This window comes from Maniola hyperantus, chromosome 6 (assembly GCF_902806685.2).
Source record: "Maniola hyperantus chromosome 6, iAphHyp1.2, whole genome shotgun sequence".
Lineage (NCBI taxonomy): Eukaryota > Metazoa > Arthropoda > Insecta > Lepidoptera > Nymphalidae > Maniola > Maniola hyperantus.
This window is the reverse complement of record NC_048541.1, coordinates 11,107,521-11,125,977: the sequence shown is the minus strand read 5'-3', so window position 1 is coordinate 11,125,977 and position 18,457 is coordinate 11,107,521. Positions and strand designations below refer to the sequence as shown.

At 36.0% G+C, this 18,457-nt stretch overlaps 1 protein-coding gene across 1 annotated transcript; it reads right to left on the bottom strand.

The window, feature by feature from the left end:
- Positions 1 to 162: 162 nt before the first annotated feature.
- Positions 163 to 16,811, bottom strand: LOC117982814 (small ribosomal subunit protein mS39). Its single transcript, XM_034969239.2, has 15 exons — positions 16,641 to 16,811; positions 16,256 to 16,438; positions 15,566 to 15,794; positions 14,538 to 14,761; positions 13,906 to 14,002; positions 12,955 to 13,116; positions 12,282 to 12,456; positions 11,507 to 11,637; positions 10,897 to 11,015; positions 10,390 to 10,474; positions 9,030 to 9,171; positions 8,508 to 8,616; positions 7,646 to 7,844; positions 6,757 to 6,938; positions 163 to 308 (listed from the first exon to the last, which is right to left on the bottom strand). The coding sequence occupies exons 1-15, from the start codon at positions 16,664 to 16,666 to the stop codon at positions 221 to 223; spliced, it is 2,151 nt and encodes a 716-aa protein (XP_034825130.1). The 5' UTR covers positions 16,667 to 16,811; the 3' UTR covers positions 163 to 220.
- Between the last annotated feature and the right edge of the window lie 1,646 nt (positions 16,812 to 18,457).

The window sequence follows — 18,457 nt, the reverse complement described above, 5'->3', positions numbered from 1 at the left end:
AAATCGATGGGGATTATTCACAATTCATTTATAAACTAGGTACTGATTTTAAGTTTATTTCGTGGTTTAACGGCATATTTTGTAGTGTGAAATCAGCTTTATAGTCAGCCACTTTCATGCTAAGATAAGATTAAAATAAGATAACAATAATAAGACAAGACGTTATATCTAAATGCAATTTATTAATACTAGTTAAAAAGTAATACTACTAACATAATAACTATTCATCGTCGGACGACGTTTCGCTGTCGCTCTCCGAACTCGCCGACGAGGACCCGGATTCGTGTAAAGGTGCTCCAGATTTGGCTCTGTTAAAAAGAAGTATTATTTTGACTACTGCCAATAAAGAAACTTTAATATATAAGAAGAACCTGACAGGCATATCTAAGTACAGTCCTAAAGCCCAAGTACAATAAAGTTGATCTAGAAACTTGTATTTTACGAAGTAGGTTTTCGCTAGAACTTACATCACCATTAAGGACATTATTTTCTGCCGCTTACTGTAGTACTCTCTGTGTGATACCCCATAGGTTTCTATTCGATATTATTGACCGGTATTACGACAGAAAACTTGCAAATGTATTGAAAAGAAATTGTGCACCAGTATAGAAGTTAGAAGAGTTGTTATATTAAGAGTATATTTTGAAAAAAGTTTGGAAGGGCTGAATGTTCCGCGATAACCACTTTTAATGCATACCCCATCTGTTGTCCGAAATATTTTTGATTTTGACATTGATCTTACTCGAAGGTATGTATCATTTTATTTTTATCAGTGATTTATGATTTATCTCAATATTGTTCGATAGCATTGACGTGAAACATGTACTTATTTGTTAATATTCGTCAATGTGACAAGATAAATATAAGTGACGAGGTAAACAAGCTGCCGGGAAAGATTGCATAAATCACATAACTTTTTGGATTACACACGTAACTGTTTTCTAAAATTAAATGACTGTAATCAAACGTTATATTATAACGTTTTTTTTCATTAATGTTCTATGTATGTATAATTTACTAAAAATAAGAGAAAAGTACAAAAGTGCAGGTCTTATACTTGATCAAATCAAAATTTATGATTCTGCTGATCCCCGGATCAGCAGAATCATAAATTTTGATTCGATTCTTGTGTATTCTTGTCCTCGTTGTCGTTTAATAAATAAATAAATAAATAAAACGTTTATTTTTCAATCATATAGTTACACACATACATGGGTTTGATCTTGAACAATTAGTGCTTAATATTATGAATGTTACAAGATCAAGAACTGGCTATCCTAGCTAGATTTTTAGATCTGTGTTAAGGATAGCCAGAATAGATAGATATACCATAGATAGATATAACCAGATAGTTTAAACTATTTGTCTGCGGCGGATGCTCGACTACTTCGGTCACATTGCTAGGAAAAACGCGAGTAGCATAACTGTTGATTACTGGCAAGATCAGATGAAAGAGACCACGCGGACGAAGCCCGAGACGTTGGTCAGACCAGATACGAGAAGCGGTCGACACTGATAGAAATTAATTTATTTCCTTTGCCTTTAAAAATATCTAGTCTATCTAAGCGAATCTATGGTAATAGAGTAAAGAGTTAGTTTAAGATATTTAAGAAAAATAAAGTTGTCTGTGGTCTATTGGACGCCAAGTAAAATGGTTTCATTTTAATGATCCGTAAAATTAAAAACTAATATACAATAAAACTCAACATGGTAGCAGACCAGTGGTTCCGATAAACGTAAAAATAAATAATAAAACACCTATACCGTAAAAATAGTAAACATAAAACTGTGTAAGAAAAAGTTGTGAGTTGTGAAAACTCGTGAAAACCAAAATGGAGGAAAAAGACGAAATTTCTCGTATACAAAGGCTTACAAATGAAAAAACGTTTACCTTATGGAAATTTCAAATAGATATTCATCTCCGAAGTACTGATTTGTATGAAATCACACTTGATCCGACAGACAAAACGTACACCTCCAAAGAAGAAATAAAAAAAGATGCCCAAGCTAAAAAAATTATCACCAGTACAGTTGACCGTAAACACCTACCATTATTACTATCATGCAGTACTGCATCTCAAATGTATAACAAGCTATGCTTTATCTTCGAAAAGAAAAGTGACCAACAAAAATGTAATACTTTACAAGAATTCTTCCAATATTCTTATAACAAACAACATGATATGACCTTCCATATTAGCTCGCTTGAAAACATAGCATACCAACTGAATTGTCTTGGTGAACAAATAAATGAAAACATGCTCATTTCAAAAATTCTGTCCACATTACCTGAGCAGTACAATAGCTTCATAACAGCATGGGAATCAACTATAACCTCTGACAAAACTATTAACAATTTAATTTCAAGAATATTAGCTGAAGAAAAGCGCTTGTCAAACACGAATAATACTGAAAATGTTGCATTTAAAGCCTATAATAAAAACAATAACAATAGAAAGTTCAAATCTTGCAAATTTTGTCATAAAAATAATCACTTAGAAAAAGACTGCTTTCATAAAAACAAGAAACCTTTTTGCACTGTCTGTAAGAAGAACAATCATCAAGAAAAAGATTGCTTCTGGAAAAAGAAACAAGTATCTTTTCTGGCCGTCAATGAAAATTTCATAATCGATTCAGGCTGTACCAGTCACATGACAAATAACGACTTAATATTACATAATAAAAAACAATGTGAAATAGAAATAAAAACCGCAGAAAAGAATAACACAATAACAGCAAGTAATATAGGCACAATAGAAACTAAAAACTGCAACTTTGATGATGTGCTTTATGTTCCAAAACTTGAAAAAAACTTACTGTCAGTTAATGCTATAACGGAGAAAGACGGAGTTGTCATATTCACAAAAGATAATGTTATTATTAAAAAGGACGATGAAATAATACTACAAGGCGAAAAAAATATTAAAGGTTTATATAACATAAATATCAACACAAATACTGAAGAAAATGTCTTGATTTCATATAAAAAAGAAACAGCTGAAAAGTGGCACCGTAGATATGGCCATCCTGGAAAAGAAACATTGAAAAATATTATTAAATCAGTAAATGGCATAAATATAACAAGTCAGGAAATAGATACACTTACCTCTACTTGTGACATATGTATGAAGGCAAAACAAACAAGAATACCATTTCATACTAGACAAAAATCTGAAAGAAAATTACATACAATACACACAGATGTGTGTGGGCCGATTTCACCCGTAACGTGGGATGAAAAGAAATATATATTAACATTTATTGATGACTATACAAATTATACTCAAGTCTATCTATTATCTAATAAAAGTGAAGTATTTATGTATTTAAAACAATACGTTCAAGAAATGGAAAGACACACAAACCAAAAAATCAGCATCATACGCTGCGATGGTGGTGGAGAATATTCTAGTAATAACCTGAAAGAATGGTGTAAAAACAAAGGTATAAAAATAGACTATACAATACCCTACAGTCCACAACTTAACGGCAAAGCTGAACGTTTTAACCGCACCTTGATGGAGAAAGCACGAGCTATGCTATATGAATCTAACCTAGAATTTGAAATGTGGGGCGAAGCTGTACTGTCAGCAACCTACTTGTTAAACAGAACTCCACGAGATAATCAAACACTAACTCCAATAGAAATGTGGTCAAATAAAAAACCAAATGTGACAAATATTCAAATATTCGGTTCAGAAGTCTATACAAAAATATTAAAACCCCTAAAAAAATTAGACGAGAGAAGTGAAAAACTTATGATTGGATACGCTCCGACTGGATATAGACTCTGGAATTCTGAAAACAGAGAAATAATAATAAGAAGAGATGTCAAATTTGTTCAAAGCAAAAAAGAAGTAAAAAGTAATAACCTAGAAAATGATGAAGATATAGTTGAATTAACTCATAGCTCATTACAAAATAAAGAAAATATAGAAAAAGAAATAGAAGAAGTTATGAATGAAGAAAACACTAAGAACAATGAAACAACACAGACACAAACAGACAATGAAATCCAAAAAATATATGAAGAAGAACCAAAAACAAATGAAGAAGAAATAAATATACCCGATGACATAACAGATACAAATCAGGATGATGACAATACAGAAAGTTCAAAAGGTAAAAGACAACGAAAACCACCGCAAAGATATGAAGATTATGTTATGATTACATATAGTGAAGCAATTAGTGGTAAAGACAAACATAAATGGCAAGAGGCTATTGAAGATGAAAAGAATTCTTTGATTAAAAATGAAGTTTGGAAAATTGTAAGTGAAGAAGAGACTAAAGGAAAAAAGATTCTAAGTAATAAATGGGTATTAAAGATTAAAGATGATGGCACATACAAAGCTCGTCTTGTGATCAGAGGATTTGAGCAAAGAGAGGGAATTGACTATAATGAGATTTTCAGTCCAGTAATAAACAGTAGTCCTTTAAGAATGATTTTAGCAATTGCTGCTCTAAACAATTTAAAAATCAAAACATTTGATATTAAAACTGCATTTTTATATGGCAGATTGGACAATGAAGAAATCTATATGTATCCACCTGAGGGAATGAATATTAACGGTATATGCAAATTAGAGAAAGCCCTGTATGGCATGAAACAAGCTCCTCTTAAGTGGAATAAAACATTTACAAATTATTTGAACAGTCAAGGTTTATTACAACTTAAAACAGAACCATGTATTTTCAAAAATGAGGAAAATTCAATATTTTTAGGCATCCATGTAGATGATGGAATAGTAATTGGGAAAGATGAAAAAGAAATAGACACAATAATAAGAAAAATAGGAAACAGATTTATAACTAAAGTAGATAACAACCCAAAAAAGTACCTTGGTATGGAAATAATACAAAAGGAAGATGAGTTAAACTTAAAACAAGAAAATTTTATAGAAAACCTCTTAAACGATTATAATATGATGGAAACAAAAATATCACAGATACCAATAGAATCGAGTAAAGTAATAGAATCACCAAAGAACACTAAATTTCCTTACAGAGAACTACTCGGAAGTTTAACATACATTTCAAATAAAACTAGACCCGACATAAGTTTTGCTGTTAACTACTGCAGCAGAAAAGTAGAAAACCCAACCGATCAAGATGTACACAATTTGAAACAGATATTGAAATATCTCAAAGGATCTAAAGAGAAAGGTCTTATTTACAAGAAAGAGAAACAAGATATCGAACTAACAGCATATTGTGACTCAGACTATGCTGGAGATTCTGAAACAAGGAGAAGCACAACGGGATATATAATATTCCTGAGCAACTGCCCAGTAACATGGTGCACGAGACGTCAACCTATAGTAGCACTTTCTAGCACTGAGGCTGAATACATTGCCGCAGCTGAATGTTGCAAAGAACTATTATACTTAAAATCAGTGATTCAAGAACTCTTGGACTTAACTAGTGTTAAAGTGACAGTGTTTATAGACAATCAAAGTGCAATTAGACTAATTGAGAATGGAGTTATAAATAGACGTTCCAAACACATAGACGTTCGATTCAAATTTATCCATGAAAAAGTGAAAAACAGTGATCTGATGATAAAATATTGTCCAACTAGTGAACAAACAGCTGACATTTTTACTAAAGTACTAACCAGAATCAAATTTAATTATCATGCTAATAAGATTGTTGTATAAATTAAATTCTGTGTTTAAAATTTAAAAATATTGCTTAAAACTTAATTCAAAGTAGGAATTCTATATAACTTTTGTTTTAATCTAAAATTGTATAACTTTATCTTAAGAATGTTTTAGTAATAAGTAATAACTTAGTAAATGTAGTAACTAAACTAAAAACTATGTATAAGGAAAATAAAACAACTTTTTGTTTATATAATTGTCATTTAATAAATAAGTGAAAAAACCAACATTGTTAAAATTTTGAATAAGTAATTTCTGTGTAACTTAGTATAAAAGAAAAAAATTGTTTTTGTGTTAAAAAAGAAAATTGTGTAAAAGACAAAGGAAACAAAATTAGGGGAGTGTGATAGAAATTAATTTATTTCCTTTGCCTTTAAAAATATCTAGTCTATCTAAGCGAATCTATGGTAATAGAGTAAAGAGTTAGTTTAAGATATTTAAGAAAAATAAAGTTGTCTGTGGTCTATTGGACGCCAAGTAAAATGGTTTCATTTTAATGATCCGTAAAATTAAAAACTAATATACAATAAAACTCAACAGACACAGCCTATGCCTTCCGTACGGCCTCCAACAGGGAGTAATGGCGCAACATCGTGAAGGTCATATCTCGAGGGAGCCACGATCCTCAAAATTGAGGGACCGACGCGAGAAGAAGTTTGAAGCAATAGACGTCCACAGCTAGACATAGGTCTTTTGCAAGAATCGCTACAGAAGAGACTTCCACAAACCACGGTCTTGCGCCTCCTAAATCTAGCGGCTTCCTGTGACTCCTTTGATGTCTCTGTCCACTGTCACACCACTAAGTAGTGGGGGCCTTCCAACACTGCGGTGCGAGGTTCGAGACCTTGGGACCCCAACGTCTATCGTTTTTTCGTACTATGATCCCTGCTCATTGCCATTTTACTCTGACGTTATCTTTCGACACTCGAATTCTATCAACGTTTAAACTATAAACCTCATACTAACTACAATGACCTCTAAATCTAATCCTCCATAGCCACTGCAACGTTATTGAAAAGATGTTTTTTTTCATACAAACAAAAGACAAGTTTTTATATAATTGCAAGCTTCTCACATAACAAGTTTTACTTACATATGATAAGCCTGAGCTACCGCCAAAGCTGAAGGGTGTAGCGTCGTGGCAAGGGAAGATTTCTGCTCTTGGAGTAAGGTTTCAATTTCTTCAGCGGGCCGGTTCAGCATCACGCCTAGCGTTTGAACGCTAGCCGCTGTTGCCTCTTCGAACCCGCACTCCGCTAAGTAGGTTACGGCGAGCTGTAAAGATTATGCTACGTTGACAGAAGTTTACAAACTCTCCCACTGCCAGTCAGGGTCACTGGTAGAGATCTCTTGTACAGATAAGTACTCCCTGTCCACTTTTTTTTTATAATGGCATTTTTTTGGTACGAATAAAAAAACAGACGAAAAATATTATAAATAGGCTGGGGATCGATACTATGGTACTAATCGGTTTTTAACCGAAATTTTCGACTGTAATTTCTTAGCCAAGATTTTTATTGCTTTTTTGCCATTTGATGGCGACTAATACATACTATTTATTTACTTTTTTTATGTATTTTTTTCTGTTGTAAAGACAATCAATAAAATAGCCTGGTTGCGTCCACTGTTGGACCTAGGCCTTTCCGAGAGCGCTTCACCACATACAGTCCTCCGTATTCCTCATCCACCCACTTCCCCTTGTGCAAAGTCAGCGCAAAACATTCATTCTCGCAAGCTTTTGGTAGCTTGCTTCTTTATCATTTATCCATAATAATTAGTATCTAATTTAAAGTTAGTCTAATTTAAAGGTAGTCAACTCAGGTTTTCCAACAGTTGCAGCCTTTTGTGCAATATCAGGCAAAGCTTGCGGTCGTTTGGGTACCCCCCGTAGCTTGCTCGTTTCTTAGCTTTTGTATCGCGTCCTCTACTATATTTTAATACAATTTTAATTTATCTATGGTATCTAATTTAAAGTTACTTACAGCAGCCAACTCAGTTTTTCCAACAGTTGCAGCCTTTTGTGCGACATCAGCCAAAGCTTGCGGCCTCTCGGGTACCCCGGTAGCTTGCTCGTTTCTTAGCTTTTGTATCGCGTTTTCTACTGCGGTCCAATTGGGGTCTAACTTGTCTTGCGTATCGGAGCATAGTTCCACTATGTTTGATAGTGCTGTAGCTGATAGTCTAAAAATTACCGCTTATATTAGTGGGAAAAAGAATTGACAACACCATGAAGAATAACTTTTTAGAAAGAGTTGAAATCCAAAAAATGAGGTTTAAATCACTTTCACACTTAAGTTTCATAAAGCAGGGAGGGAGGATTCTGTTGTGGCTAGTTTGCACCCTACCGGTGAAGCGGTCCGCCAAGCGTTTTAGGGTCCCGATACGGTGCCGTGTAGAAACCGATAAGGTCTATGGGTTACATAAAACTGACATTGCCCTTCCAAGCATGCTACTGTACTATCATCACTTACCAGGTGAGATCCCAGTCAAGGGCTCACTTGTAATGGAATAAAAAAGTAAAAGCAAGGTAGTGGAGGCAGAATATAAGTATACCTTAAGTTCAATCAGTACAAAAATGGCTGGCAACCCTGATTGCTCGTTGATTTCTGTCCAAATGTGAATTCTTTGTGTGAAAATTATTTGTTAAATTACTTTTTACGGTTTCGTATGTCCGAATGAAAAACCGGAACCGTTAAAGGATCACTCGTGTGTCTGTCTGTCTGTCTGTAACAACCAATTTGCTTCGAATGTACTGAACCGAGTAGTCTGATAGTTTTTCCGGGTTACTTATCTACAGTTAGAAATGTTTCTATTGTCAATGTCAGAGTTATTATGTTTTCATACTTTGGTGTAGGTGAGCGGCGATCCTCGCTTTCTTCTCGTTCTTCCACAAGCTGGCCATATTTCAATATATCCGCAGCGGCGTTACGCATTTTTGCTTTCACTTCATCTTCTACAAAAAAATTACAAACAATTTATTAGCATAAAGTAAATCATTACAATAATCTGGTGCGCTTGCACCAACAAGTTAGATGTGTTCAATTTAAATTTTCTGTATCGATCCTTTTCTTGTCAATCGCGGAATAAATATGGCAAAAAGTGACGCCAATACAAACTAAGACAGTTTAAGCAGTTTATTACCCATTTAAAATTATTATATTAATATTTAAGGTTATTTTTTTTTATTATAAATTTTGATACCAAATTCGATACTGTTTTTTTGACTGTCTGTCATATCCGTCATCCGTCATTTTGGATTTGTTGAAATGACACGCAAAACACCAATGCAATCTTAAAAAAATCCGATCGGCTCTAACAGTATGAAAAATTCTTTAGGATGCGTTAACCACATTATCTGTAAGTTACCTTGATATGTGTAACAACTGCATAGAGCCGAGAGTAGTTTTTCCACAAGCTTAGTTCGCTTGGCGTGCCCGAATACCACCAGTTGTGACCACGCGTCTGCCAATCTGTCTCCTGCTCCTGCTACTTCCAGCGTTCTTATTATCTGTTAGGATAAGTGAAAAATCTATTCCACAATGTCCACTAGCAATAAAACTTGCAGAAGCTGCTGTTTTAAAAAAATATATTAGCCATGCTAATCATGACTAATATTCTCCTTTCAGTTTCCCTTCCAACTGTAAAAGTTGTGCTAGAAGTAGATACGACAATAGTGCAACGGGTGGGATTTGAACCGTCAACCTTTCGCAATTCAGTCCACTCCTTAACCGTTGAGCTATTGAGGCTCATAATGCAAGTGACTTGCCAGGTGCCAGAGCTAACTTTTGCAGGGTTTATTACCCTACTGTGGATACTTGGTCTCTGATAGTTGTACAGGTTGCACTAATACGCGGACTGTTCACAGTCTCACAACTAGGAGAACAACATGGCCAACTCTGTTGAACACGATCTCTAAACTAAATTGACATGTCTAAATCTAGTGCTATCCTTTGACGCAGGAGTATTATGAAAGAGAGTACAGTACGCGACAGAAAGTAATGTACATCAGCCATTGGAATGACATTTCGGCTTTGTAGAGCGTTGTCTCTGTCACTCATACCTATATAACGTTTTGTCGGTATCAACGACAGAGACAACGCGGAGATCCGTACATTACTTTCTGCTGCGTTCCGTAACACATTTAGACCTGTTATTTTAGTTTAGAGATTGTATACAACATAACTTGTCACAAAAAGAGAACCTCCCTGGAGCAGTGGTCTTATAAGTGTGAGGGTACAAGATTCGATTCCCGGCACAATAAATTTGGGGTGTTATAATTTCTAAATTGCCTCTGGTCTGGTACAAGACTTCGGCCGCGGCTAGTTACTACTCTGCCGACAAAGCAGCGACGCCAAGCTTTTCAGCGATCCAGAACGATGCCAAAACCGATAAGAGGTAAGGGGTTAAATAAAACTGCCATACACCTTCCAAGTTAAGCCGCCGCGCTGCTCCGATCTTAGGCTGATATCTATTGACTTTGCTCAGACTTAAGATTGAGTTAAAACGAGACAGATTTATGTAAGAGATATAGCTCTGTCTCGTTTTAACTCTGTCTTAAGTCTAAGCTAAGTCAAAGTGCGCTCTATAGATATTATTGCCAGCAGATTAGATCGCAATCGAGGACTAACTTGACAGAATAAAATATATTCGATGAAATTAACTGAAACTTTTCGACAGCTAATGTGGCATAACTATTATGATAGGACGTAACTACAACAGATCTTACCTCCTCCATTACGGTCGGTTCGGGAACGTAAATATTAGGCACCAATGTGTCTAATAATTCTGTTGTCTTTTCGAATGGGGCATATCTAAATGAAAAAAGTGTATAAAATAATAGTTATGTTATACAGAATCAAATAAATTTTTATTATATATATAGACATCATGATAAATTTTCTTTGATACCAAATCCGCCATATTGGATTTGCCATGTCATATAATCATTATGATTAAAATTGACATGACACCAATAAGATGATGACATGATAAGACACCAATGACACTTAATTTATCAAAATAAAATTAGTAGTTTAACAGATGAACAGATAAAAATACACTCATAATCTTTCTGGATCATCATCAACCAGTAGACGTCCTCTGCTAGACATAGGTCTCTCGTAGGGACTTCTTTAGAGAGAGAGAGAACCTTCCTGCTTTTTCCTTGCATTTTTTTTATTGTAATTAATTTGTTAGTTCTGGGTGAATCAATAGTTATTATGTAGTAACTTACTTGCAAGCGACGGTGACGAGGTGCCTGTAGTAAATGCTTTCCTTGTACGCGTCGCCCACCAACTTGTAATTGTCATCTTTCATTAGCAAGGCGTGTACGCGCTCTGCTAGGCTTACATCCTATAATAAAAATGTATGAAAGGAAAAGGTGACTGACTGACTGATCTATCAACGCACAGCTTAAACTACTGGACCGATCAGGCTGAAATTTGGCATGCAGATAACTATTATGACGTAGGCATCCGCTAAGAAAGGATTTTTGAAAATTCGACCCCTAAGGGGGTGACATAGGGGTTTAAAATTTATGTAGTTCACGCGGACGAAGTCGCGAGCATAAGCTAGTCCTATAATAAAGGAATCAATTGCTAAAACGTTAGGCAATCAGTCAGTATAGGTTTATTGATAAACTATTCAAAAGTATTTGTAAAAGTGCCATTTCAGGCTACGTCATCGCTTCCCATGAGAAGTAATCGTGGTCAAGCGTGTGCCTATAGTGAATAATAATGAAAAAGTCTTACCGAATAAAAATGAAAACTATTTATTGTGATAATTTGTAAATTCTGTACAGTTACCCTACCTAAGTGAACCAATACCATTATTTTCATAAATACCTGTAAATGATCGCTACAAACTCCCATGGCAGTAATGAAGAAGTTGGTGTCCGTTGCTCGAGTGGCTTTTATTGATTCCCTCTTTTCTAGATCCGCTATAATATTGGTGAGGATGTCGATACGTGGACCACCTACAATTTATAAACTTAATAGTATTTTTATCTCACCTATTCTATCCAAATTCACTTTACCTACATTAACAAGAAGAATATTAGTAAAATTAAAACATTATGAGGTCATAATCATTTAAAAAAAGTTTAGTATTTTAATTTTTAATCAGACAAGATTATGAGTAGCACGGAAGAAATCGGATTTGCATTCAGAAGATCACAAGGTAGTGTAAGGGTCTATTACAGATGCACTGCAAGATATTTGCAAAATTGCATTTGGGATGCAGTTTCTAGGAAGCACATTCCAATTTAGACCTCATCATTGCTTTTCTTAAGGCATAATTGACACCAAGCGCAAGCCTGTGTTGTGGCTAGGCTTTGAGGCTTTCGTTAGCGTGATTCAAGTAGATACATGTGGTGCCATCTAGTACGTTGCTTTCCGTCTTAGGTTCGAATCGGGTGATTACTGTATGATTCTTTCGTAAGTGTGAGAAGCGTCGTGTAGTGTCAACAGAACACCAATCTTTACGGCAACCTCTCTCTCGGCAACCTGGGCGATCTACGAGCTTGGATGGCTGGAGGCCTTCGGCGGGTTGAGGCGGGCGACGCACAACAGACGGAAACGTTCAAGTGCGGAATCCATAGAGAGAGAAGAGAGAACTTACGTTCTTTACAAAACACGCACAGCAGATAGTAGTACGCGGACAGGCTGGGCTCGACGCCTAGTTGCCTGAACTCGGCCACCACCTGCAGCGCGATGGTCTGCAGAGCCTTGCCGCCGCCCCACGACGATATCGACCTTAGACACGCGTTCATTGTCTCAGAATTTGGTGATAGACCCTGAAAAATAAAATAGATGAAATCAGCCAAGCAATGGTACTGATTCTGATAGCAGCTAAATTTTAAGTATTTGCATCTTTTTCTTACCAGTGTGATAAGAAAAGGTCGGACAAACTAAATTTAATTTAGATAGAACTGTCAAACCTCGTGAGTCGTGACTTTAGGTGCCAGTCGTGAGCCTATTATTTATGATCAACCTATCGCCGGCTCACTACAGAGCACGGGTCTGGGGTCTTCTCTCAGAATGAGAAGGGTTTGGGCCATAGTCTGCCACACTGGGCAAGTGCAGATTGGCAGAGTTATCACACTTTTGAGAACATTATGAAGAACTCTCAGGCATGCAGGTTTTCTCACGATGTTTTTCTTCACTGTTAAAAGAAGTGATATTTACATAACTAAAACGCACATAACTCCAAAAAGTTAGAGGTGCGTGCCTGGGATCGAACCCCCGACCTCCGATTAGAAGGCGGACGTCCTATATATATATGAAATGTTTACCTGTTCATTCATTTCATTCAGTAAACTCTTTAGCGCCTCGACGCGTAGAGAAACTCCTTCCGTCAAGAAACCAACACAGCCTAACAAGGAGTTGTATACGCTGGTTGACAGCGGTATGCCTTGTTCTCTAGCCTCCTGTGCTAAGGCGTGAGCTCGTTCGGCCTACAACCATAGAATACTTAGAGTGCCTTAGGTATATAAGGCTTAGTCCACTTCTTTATCGGGTCGTGACTCCTTTTCATTAATCACATAATGGCAGTAGTTCTCTTCAGATAATAATGCGGTGGGTTTCCCGGTCCTCCAACATACAACTAACTAAGAGAACGAGATTACGATTTTTAGGTTTTACAGTATCAGATGTTAGTGATATTAACCGGGGCCAACGACTTAAAGTGCTCTCAAACGAAAAGGCTTTGGACCTCCCAAGTCGGTCACCCATCCAGTTACCGTCTTGGGTCAACGATGCTTAAAAATCGCAATCGATTGATATGCATTGTCACAACTATAACACGCCCCTCACTCTGCAAAGACGTTTAAATAAATAGCGACTCACTACGACGCAATAAAGTGCATTATAGCTCGCACAACACCTCCTTTTCTATCGTGTAAACTCTTATTTTGGCCATTGAACTATACTATATTATAAGGTTTTCACAATCATCAAGCCATTTTTCCGCCGCACCGGGTTAGCTCAGGGGCTGTGCGGCTGTGCGGGGCGTTCCCTCCCCGATCGCCATCGCAACCTGTTGCATACTATATGTCATCTTGTCCCTTACCTACCCTATTGTCTACTCTATACTATAATTATGATGTCAGTTTATGCTACAAGCTAACAGGATACATTTAAAAGCAGCTATTTTTTTTTATTCAGTTAACACAACATAACTAGAAAAAGACCAATATTCAGATACTCTATCTTTTTCTAATTATGAAAGCTAGTTAGTATCTTACTTGAAAATATTTCGCCATTCCTTGTATAATTGCACAGTATGCTTCAGAAGTTTTGGGATCCATTGCTGTGAAGATTTTGTCAGCAAGACCACCTAGCCTAAAAAAGTAATGATTAACAAAATGTACATGGTGTATATTTTATATAACTCATAACATATGAGATTATTAATCTATGTGTGTTCATTTAAGTGTTTATTATTCTCAAACTATTAATTTTTTATTTAATTATAAATTAAACTAAATTGACAAGTCTAAATCAAGGTCATCCTTTTTCGCAGAGTATTATAAAAGGGATAGCAATTTATTTGTGGTTAAAGAATTTTACTCTCAAAAGAAATTAGTTTCACTAAATGAGAAATTATAGTAACATACTTAAGCTAATTTTATCTTTCAGCACAGTTCTGTGGCGGAATTAAGACCTGTCATTTTATTTTAGTTTAGCGATTGTGTACAAGAGAGAAGAAGACATGTTGTGCCGACCCCACATAGCGTGGGATAAGGTAAGGAAGAAGATTGTGTACAAGAGAATTAGCCACATTCTTGGCTTGGTCAATGGCAATTTTGAGTGCCAAAGAGGGGCGCGAGGATTTTTTTGGATTCAAAACTTGGTGGGTATTGGATTAAAATCTTACCTCCAAGTAGCAGCCTGCCTTTCCCTTGTGGCAGCAGAAAACCACCTTTCCTCCACCCACTCCATAGAAACCGGTTCTTTCTCATTATAAAAGCACAACAATTGCAATAGAGACAGCTTCAATTCGTCATTCAAATTGTCCACGCCACCGAGAAGCTCAAACACTTTGATTGCATCTTCTAGAAGTGCATTTTGAATAGTGTATATTAAATCTTCCTCTGTGACCTAAAATTAGACATTTTCTTTCATTTTCTTAATATGTTTTTAACTGTATTGCAATAAGAAGCCCTAGAAATTAAAATCAAATGATTGTATTCAAGGACTAGAGAAACAATTTAAAGAAATTTGACCAAATGCAAATTTATAACTACTATGCTAAGCTGTGTTAGCCTAGTGGTTAGTTAAAACGCACATAACTTTTCAGAGTTATGTGTGTTTTAATTAATTAAATATCACTTGCTTTAACGGTGAAGGAAAACATCGTGACGAAACCTGCATGCCTGAGAGTTCTCCATAATGTTCTCAAAGGTGTGTGAAGTCTACCAATCCGCACATGGCCAGAGTAGTAGACTATGGCCAAAACCCTTCTCACGCTGAGAGGAGACCCATGCTCTGTAGTGAGCCAGCGATGGGTTGATCATGATGATGCATAGCATATTTACCAACAAACCTCTCTATACTTTAAGACTGTGTTGTTTGAAATATATAGAAGCAAAGTCTTGAACTTCTGAGCCTGACTCACTGACTGACACCCAGCTCAAATACTTAGACCTAGAAAGCTGAAATTTCTTATAGGCTTATAAGGCTGGATTTTTCAAAATACCTAGTTGTTATGTATCATCCACATTTTAGAAGTTTGAGATATTGGCTATTGCATACATTTAGTTAAGTTCTCTATGACGTTGGTTTTCATTAATGAAAGGATTTTGAGAAATTCCAACAGAGTATAAAAACCCTAAAATCCACATAACAAAGTCTTCTGTGGTAGAAGATACTGATCTATATTTATGGACTGAAAAATGGTCATACCTTACTTTCATCATTATAAATAGGTTTAGGAGCAAATGCCTCGATCTGTGGGTCAGCATTAAAATATGGGGTTTTCATCTTCATGGGAGGGTCCCATTCTCTCATAGTAAACAGTTCTGCATGCTCATCTCTTATCCACGATGCTGCTTTCCTTCCAGCTTCAGCTGACAGGGCATATGCTCGCTTACGGTAATTTGATTGGGGAATTAAAAATGGATCATCATGATATCTGGAACACCAACATCCTATTGAGTATATTATGTTTATTTAGGTTTTGAATATTTAATAATGATCAAATAATAAAATACACTTAAAGCTGCAGTCTATGTAGTATGTAACTATAGTTTCAATACCATCTAAATTATCAATTCAGCATGCTAGCTTTAGGAAAGATACATGGAGTTCCATTGGGATACTTAAAAGCCTAAATCGTGAGCATCTACTCGTTATAAATCATTTAAATACAAATTATAATACTTAAAACTGATTGACTGATACATCATAGAGTTTAAACTGCTAGGTCAAAATATGACATTTGTAAATAAATTCTCTCTATAATGCAGACATCTACATATAATATATACCTACATACAGAAAATTATCTACAGAAATCTCTCTCCAATTATCCACCTGAGCAAAGACAGAAAGGAGATCAGCTAGTAAAATATATTACAACTAATTAACGATTACTTGTAATGTGCGGCTGTAGGGTCTGAGCCAACGGTTGCAGCTAAAGCCTGCAAGATATCAGTAGGGCCTCTGGGAATGCGCGGTGGCGGCGAAATTCCATCACTTGACTTCCCAGCCTGTGGAAGTGTCTGCCCCTCTATTGTGGACACATAGCGGCAGAAACACGCCACTCGAGACCATTGTCTGTTAACAAAAAGTTTAATCATTTTCTTTAGAATTATAATATTTTGTATGTGAACTAATTGAGAGAAAACCAATACAGAAACACATTAATACAACTTCAATTTAGATCAAAATTGGTTAAGCAGATCACAAGATTGAAGATCGAGGGCCAAAAGTAAGTAACAAGTAAAGTTAGTTTCAAGTAGTTACAGAAAGAACTTACCTGGATAAAACGATGTTGGAATACATTTAAAGTAACTACTATCCTTTATTAATTTATATTTTACTTAAATTGTTCTGCTTTAATATACAATTTACATCTAGGTTTACAAAATTATTATTTAAAAATTATAAAATATATAAACCACCAAACATAACCTTACTTTTTTGGCAATTTGGAACTGTCAAGTGTCAACACAAATCAATGCATGTCAATAATTGTCATCCATACTCGAAAGTGTGTCTGTCTGTCTGCTAGTTCACAGCCCATCCGTTCAACCAATTTTAACGAAATTTGATACAGCGATGGCTTGCATCCTGGGGACGGAAATAGGCTAGGTACCTACTTTTTATCCCGGAAAATCAAAGATCTGCTGCGGGATTTTAAAAAACTTAAATCCAGGCAGACGAAGTCGCGGGCATCATCTAGTCTAGTTTGAAATAAAGCTGCAGATGCTGCAGCTTGATTCATTATAGATTGGGTACAAAAGCTGTTCGTTTGCTTTTCTTTGTGTGTGCGTACCACAGACCAATAACAAATCACAAAACAAGAAAAGAAGAAGAACAAAATATTATGGTGTGGTGCGCAAAAAGACATTTGCTTCAAGCTCAGAACAAGGACTTTTAGAAGTAGCCACAGAAGTAGCCCTATTGTGACACTTACTGTTAGAGCGAGATAGCTAAATGCATTTAAGCTCTTGTTAGAACGTGACAAAATGATTATGTTTTGTCCACCGTGGCCACTTTTTTTTGTTTGCCAAAATGTATTTGTACGTGAGTATTTGGCAAACGACGTGAAGTGTAGAAGGAATGACATTTCACAAGTAAGAAAATCTGCTTGAGCGAGAGGGACTGAGGGGGCCAAGCTAGTTGCAAATCTGGACATTGCCTTTGCCGATAAAGTTAAGAAAAAGTTAAATATATAATATATACAAAATATAATTACAGGTGTAACAAGAACGCTAGCAAAAACTTAGCATCCCTAATGATATATTATTAGGTACTAACCTAAACACAATCCAATACTAATAACCATTTGACTTCTTTTGTAGTTTTAGTGATTTAGTATTTTGCAAACCCGCAATCCTATAGCGTACAAAACTCTGGTCAAACTACCCCACCTACGAGGCTACGACACGACATTGACTCCAAGTGGCCTACTTACGCAACGTTCGTTGACCTCTAGCGTGCCTGATGTTTTATCGCAAACTTTTACAAAATTATAGGTTTTTTTAATATTTTTTGTCGCATTTTTTCTTGTGGTATCATATCAGTAATCATCAGTAGGTAGGTACTATCATCTGTCTTAGTGTTTGCCAGCGTTCAGTTACACGCTGTATAACATATACAAAGTATAGTCCGCGACAGGTTGAGATGGTAATCGGGGTATAAGGCGGAGGGACGCCCCGCACACCCACACGTCATCCGCGCACGCCCGCACTGGGTTAGGGATGTGCGCACGGAACAGAAAAAACAGTGGAAGTGCTAAGTAGGCGTGGCACGCGTGCCACAATTAAGCGTAGTTACGTAAAACTGATCCCAGTCGCGTTCTAACATCGCGTGGAGTTGGTAGTCTCGCGACAAATTCATATTGCCCTAGCAATGTTACTGTTCCGTTTTGGAGTGTAAAAATGATAGTAGGAGAAAAAATCTTAAAAATGGAGGTGTTTCGTATCATCGGTAAGTACGATTTTCATTGTTTTCTATAAAATCTTAATTTATTTCAAATTTACTAATATTTAATAGAACGGTTAGTCAAAATCAACCTTAACCAATTAAGATAAAGTTTATTTTGGATTGATTCTATTCCGAAAGTACTTC